This window comes from Clavelina lepadiformis, chromosome 8 (genome assembly GCF_947623445.1).
Source record: "Clavelina lepadiformis chromosome 8, kaClaLepa1.1, whole genome shotgun sequence".
Lineage (NCBI taxonomy): Eukaryota > Metazoa > Chordata > Ascidiacea > Aplousobranchia > Clavelinidae > Clavelina > Clavelina lepadiformis.
The window spans coordinates 1,800,264-1,806,451 of record NC_135247.1 but is presented as its reverse complement, the minus strand read 5'-3'; the positions used below and the strand labels follow the sequence as shown (position 1 = coordinate 1,806,451).

At 36.4% G+C, this 6,188-nt stretch overlaps 1 protein-coding gene across 1 annotated transcript; it reads right to left on the bottom strand.

Annotated features, from left to right (window-relative positions):
- Window positions 1-431: 431 nt before the first annotated feature.
- LOC143469773 (uncharacterized) lies at window positions 432-5,720 on the bottom strand. The gene is made up of 5 exons (XM_076967584.1): window positions 5,537-5,720; window positions 4,149-4,528; window positions 3,706-3,882; window positions 3,311-3,346; window positions 432-1,269 (listed from the first exon to the last, which is right to left on the bottom strand). Exons 2-5 carry the CDS (start codon window positions 4,521-4,523, stop codon window positions 1,090-1,092), a joined length of 768 nt encoding a protein of 255 aa, XP_076823699.1. The 5' UTR covers window positions 4,524-4,528; window positions 5,537-5,720; the 3' UTR covers window positions 432-1,089.
- Between the last annotated feature and the right edge of the window lie 468 nt (window positions 5,721-6,188).

Genomic DNA, 6,188 nt, shown 5'->3' with positions numbered 1-6,188 from the left:
ACATGTTTAATCCCGATAATAACAGCTTAAGCTTTCCGGAAATATGATCCAAAAATACTCGAAATAATGGTAATAACCTATACGCAGTCAGAGCTCAAATATTAACAATCAGAATCTTTTTTGTTTTTTCTGGAAATAAGAAAACGTTCGTTTCAATACAAAAAATGTGAGTTTGAGAATAAAAACCAGTCATTTGACATTCTTCAACAATAATGTCACTCAAGACGAGATAGGCTTTGTATACGGTACTTCGTCCAAGTCACTGGTTGATTGGAAAATAACTTTGATCTACAACCGCGGGAAATCGCTTTATGGCTCTGCACATACCATTTCACATGCTTCGAATAGGTCTGAAAACTTATTTTTTACTGTAGAGTCTCGAAAGCTTCCAAGTACCGAGACAAAATTTTTCTGAAATCAAACTTGACAAAAGCATGTTTATTTGTGAATTTCGAATGACACTTTCAAATTTGCGAAAACAAGACGGAACGTCGTTCCGGCACGTTCACCTCCATTTGCATAATACATGACGTCATTGCAGCGATAAATGGTTTTTATTAAAAATTTAATAGAAATCAAATAACATACATTAAGAGCAGTACGTAAAAAGCTGCAAATAAATGACTGGAAAAACACTAAAACATACACGTGATTCAAAATGATTGACAAGGTTTTAGTTGGTTCCGGCATAACAAGCATAAAGGCATTTTGTATGCATTTGCCGACAAACATTATTGCATCACTATACGACATATAAATACAACATAACATGACATCTGAAAACGCTTTCCTATTTGAACAATGGGCAAGAAAGGGTACAGTTGAATGTAAAAACCAATATCCGGTATAAAAACAGAAGTTATATTAACTTGAAAGCATTAGTTAAGACATATGTGGGTAAGTCTACAAGAGCACATGCATTGATTTTAGCGCTTCAAAATCTGTGGAGTGCAAAATCATGTTTTCGTCTATGAACTCAATCTGACTGTGCATCCTTCTTGAAGAACAAATTCGCAAACATTCAACGTAGGCGCAGAAGCACAGTGGTTTACCACAAGCGTTATAAATAACTTTTAATTTCTAGAAAATCTACGTTCTACTAAAATGCCGCTTTCGCCGCCAATAACGTCGTCTTCTGATACTGGTCGCGTATCTTCGCGTCCGAAGCGATGTATCACTGCAGAGTCGATTAACTGAAATCTCCAGTGTCTTCATCAGCGCGATCATGTGAGTGGATACGTCATTTCCGTTGTGCCTTCTCTTTAAAACCTAAAAATTAAGAGGATTTAATTGAATAGAAATTCTTCTGAAATGCACAGTTTGCTGAACACAAAGGTGAGATTTCGTGATGTTTCAGAAAACAAGATTTTGCCGTTTTTAGTGGATAACAAATTTCCAAATTTTTATAACGAGTAGATATATCTTTATAGTTTCACGAACATTTCGTTCATCTTGATCTTTAACATGAGCATTTTTAATCTGTAATTTTTTTTGGGAATGACCATCAAACTTATGTATGACGTCATGGCTGACCTATATTAATCGCGGTAGGATTAAATTAATATTTTCCTGCTGCTTTTGGGATCACTTTGAACGATACAATTTTAACTAATTCCTTTTCAAACTTGCTGGTATGTTTTTAATCTCTTATAAATTGACAAACAATTCCAAGTTTCTTAAAATTTAATTTTGGTATTTGTCCTGGTTTTACCTCCAAATCTTGCTGCTAATCATGTTTGACTTAAACACGTCAACATACTAACACATTCGCGCGGTATAACGTAGCCTAGAACGCGGCTGACTCGGCGGCTGGTACCGATTTTATCGACAAGGGTCTATAAACGTTTTTGGGCCCGCTGTCAACTTTTCTTCCTTACGATAGCGACTAGCACGCCGTAACATTTGTGGGGAGGACCTTGGGGCATTCTACAGTCGGTGCAACGCATGAGATGCAAGACGGGTAATGGAAGGCACGACATTTGCACACGATGTAAACCTTTACCGTAAATGCCACGAAAACGGTCTTCGGTAGTAGCGTGACCGACGTCATCACACTTGATTCATTAATCGTGACGTAACTACGTTTGCCAGCGCTAATTCGTCAGCGAAAACAGAACTTATAAGCAATGACTCATTATCTTTACGTACACTTACATATACGGTTAGACTTGCTGTAGATGCGACGTTTTTAAGAGATCAAAATCGTTCCAAATATTTTGCAAAAAAATTTATCAACGATTTATGGCTCATACATGCACTGAGTCAATCGTTTTCCGTTGGTGTTATAAAATATGATTTTAATTTATATGAATTAAACAAACACAATCAAATTACTTATTAGTGAAATAATATATCTAACGCAATTGCAACCTTTACACTATTATAGATGGTCAATAGTCGATTCTGTTATCGGTAGGCCGATTCTTTATTGATTTCAAAAACTTAAAAAATAGCTTTATAAGAAAAAACGCTATAAAAACGGAAAAGGTCAAATCTATGGTTTTATTTTAGTTCTACTAACAACATGACTCGTTTTTCTTAGTGAAAGACGTGGAATTTCTTTTCTGGTCTTGCTGAAACTCATGTGAGAAATGATTGATGATGGTAACAATGTATAAATTGTGCAATGTAACAAACAAATTATCGCATCAGAAATGCATAACATTGGTAACAAAATCGCTTTGTTTGGCGTTGATTCGTGGGGCGTTTTACCCAATCGGTTGCAACATAAAACCTAGTCTTACTTAATTTCCTGTTGAATTGAAATTGAAAAGGAAACTGATAAAAGTGAATAACTTGCAATAGAGTGTTCGTAATGTGGTGCGTAAAAGTCAATCGACCTAACAACAACAAAAGTTGACTTTTATTGACTTCATAACTTGGCTAATATTGATGCTGCGTTCATAAAACTTCCACTATATCCTTGTCAAACAATTTATTGACCACAAATCGCCAAAGTTATCGGTAGAGTTGAAAGTTGAATTGCCATCGCAGATGCCTCTGTCTATTGCAAAGATCCGATACAACTAGAGGGGCAAGTTGGTCTTAAATCAAAGCGCAGTTGTCGGTGAATTTACTGTTTTGGACTTTCCCCTCATTGTAACTTGCAAAATGTTTGCCAAAACGTTTTCTTTCCAAAATTTAAATGTTTATGTCGCCCCATACTTATTTGTTTGTATAAGCAAATATTTTTCGTTTTGTTTCAAGTTTTACTGCTTTGTGGTTTCATCATGGTTAAGGTCTAAAAAATCTTTAGATGTTCAGTATAAATGTTTAGTCTTGAAGTCTTTATCCCAAAAAAATAACATACCTGTAACCTTGTTCGATTCGTAGAATACGAAGGCTTCTGTAAAAAGTTAATAGAAGGCTTGATTAGTCGAAGGTAACGTATTTAGTACTTATTGGAAAAAAATTAAAATCTAACAAATAATGGTAATCAAGCCAGGTGCAAAATATAAATTATATTATTACCCCACTTTCATGAACTCTATATTTTAAAACATGAAATAAAAAGTTTGAGTATAATATTTCAAATTTCTTTTTGTTTTTAGCAACCATAAGTGAATATCCTGCTCATAAGTCGAGTGTAGGAAAGAAACTCATTCCTGGGTGACTAAAATTTTCGGTTGAAGCTTAAAGTTAAATAATTTTTCCGTTGAGTTTTGAATTTAGACAAAGAAGGAAAAGTTTGTGAAAAAATCTTACTTTTACACGAAGCAGCTCCTTCAGTTCGGTCTGTAGCTGCCTGTTCTTATAGACGAGAGGTCGAAGCAATTTTGGACTCGCCAAGTTAGAATTTTCTCGGACGAATATTTGCAAATGGAATTCCAATTCGAGAAAGTATTGAATCATCGCATCCACTGCGAGCTCCGGGCTTCGTCCCTGTTAGTGATCAATGGCACAAAATATAAAAAATCTTTTTCGAAAACAATTCAGCTTATATCTATAATATTTCTTGCATTTTATTGATTGTTTCATCAACAAACAAATCCGTGCTTTACAGTACCCTGGGGCAAGTGCTGACCCCAAAATTTGCATAGAAGTATTGAAAAATGAGCACTCGGTTGACGCCCAGTAATTGATTAGTTTTATCTAAACGTTAAATTAAACTGTTTCAGGTTCTTTCTTGGCCTCGATCGTTTACTTACAGCCGTGGTCCAATGCAGACCCTTGTCCAGAACTAGGTTTGTACCGTACAAAGAGCTGGCCTCTGCATTAAATACATGTCCGACTTTGCGAAGAATGCTCTGTACGGCGTATATATCCCGTTTTGATTTTGTGCAAATAACACTCGCGGTTCTCCATGCTGAATCCCTGCGAGTTCTTGACAGTGGTTTGAAAACTTTTCTCGGAAAGTTTTTTCCCATTTTGCTCTTGTCGCGGCTTAAACTGCTTCCGGATGATGAGAGAGGTTCGGACTGGCAGGAGAGAAGAAAGATAGAGACGATGAGTGTGCAATATGTCGCCAGATGCGGGATTGTCACTTTAATCCGAGATGACACGAGTTTATTCGCAAAAATCATCGTTTCTGCAACAACAATGGAAGATATGAAGCATATGTATAACCCTGGAAGAACCTGGCAGACAACCTTTGAACTTACAGTTTAAATGTTCTTACAGCATTCATAATTCAAAGCTAATGGTTCAAATCCAAATTGTTCCTATTGCGTCATGTATAACTTGGTATAAATTCAAACAGGTTTTCTTAACATTGGATTTTTACGAAACATATTACGAAAGACATCGTTTAAAGTATTGTGTCGGTTAAGTTTATAACGCAATTATCTACAAGCAGTCCCAATGTAAGTTTAACAGTATTACCCCTTATTTGGTCATGTTGACTAATACAATGTTTCGGTATGATGTCATAATGTAGTATACTGAGTCAAATGCAAATTCCCGTTGCCCACAACGAGTTCAATTGATAATTATCTTTTCGCTCCTAGTAGTTTGTTCTTATATTATACCCCATTAGAATTGAACATCGGCGTGTACTCGGTCGAACACGTGTATACGTTTCTAGAAAAACGGTGACGATCTAAGCTTAAGGTTTGTTTAAGACAGATGTATGCTGATGAATTTATTAAGCCAGATTTATGATAACAAGTTTTTTTCGTTTCTATACTCAGCCCATAAATCTCTAGTAATGCCTGATAGTTCACTTGCGGTTTGCAACGTAATTGCTATACTTTCTCATTACCAAGGGCGGGCTTGCTCAACACCTCAATCCAGCAATAAGTAAGTGGCAAGACATTTTACCGTATACGCTACTGTGTTACCTATTAATATTATATAATAGGCTTTAATTTTTCAGCTTTATCACGACTGCGTAGACTGCTAAAGACCCATATTAAATGTATTCTTGCAGGTAAAACTTACCGGGGTTCTGGCTCTTTCAATGCGCAAACAAGAATTACTAATATAAGCTTTCAAAAAAATGTTCAAAACTTTGATTATTGCAATTCACGTATAAACTACGACAAATGCTTTGAGCTTAAATGTCTACGTTGTGTTACGTTGCTAACAGAATACTCACACAAAATGACAGAAATTCCTCCTGTTGATCATCTTTTGGCTTGACTAAAAGCAATTTCGACTAAATCGGCACTTATCATAAGACCGGTATAAAGATCTCACATTTGTTCCCGCCGCTTATAAATACTTTTCCTTGCCACGGTATATCTTCTGTATCCGATCCGCCCTAGGGGTTATTATACTCACAAAACTGTACGGTAGAAAAAAACAGGTCAGACTAAATGAGAATAACGTGATATGCTGCGTGCTATTTACATAACGTGCACGGGGACAATTTGCCAATTTCTTGGTGAGAAAGTGACAACTAAATCATTTTGCACGTGAATGAAATGCTAAAACTACGTCGCGGCGATTACCCCCAGAAAATACCCCCTCAAACTCGTGACAAAGCTTCGAGCTTCAACGAAAATATCGCGCATTGATTCCCCCCAATCCTCAAATGGCTTTCCTGTGAAATAACGACCAATTAACTTGGTCGTATTTACATTAATTTTCTGCTCACTGCATTGGGTTTACATCGGCTGCTGTTTGACCGTCAGTTTCCATAATGCCAACGTGCTTGATACAAAGCTACTTAGGCTACTCTCACGTCAGTCAACCGTGGACATGGGCTATACTGCAAGTAGGCCTACCACAGATACAAAACATGAAGG

Bases quoted from the DNA above. Each gene is read 5' to 3' on its own strand.
- LOC143469773 (XM_076967584.1), bottom strand. From the start codon at position 4,523: ATGATTTTTGCGAATAAACTCGTGTCATCTCGGATTAAAGTGACAATC. The intron at 3,883-4,148 runs GTAAGTAAACGA...GATCACTAACAG, and splicing joins GTCTGCATTGGACCACGGCT to GGACGAAGCCCGGAGCTCGC. The intron at 1,270-3,310 runs GTATGTTATTTT...CTTAATTTTTAG, and splicing joins CGAATCGAACAAGGTTACAG to GTTTTAAAGAGAAGGCACAA.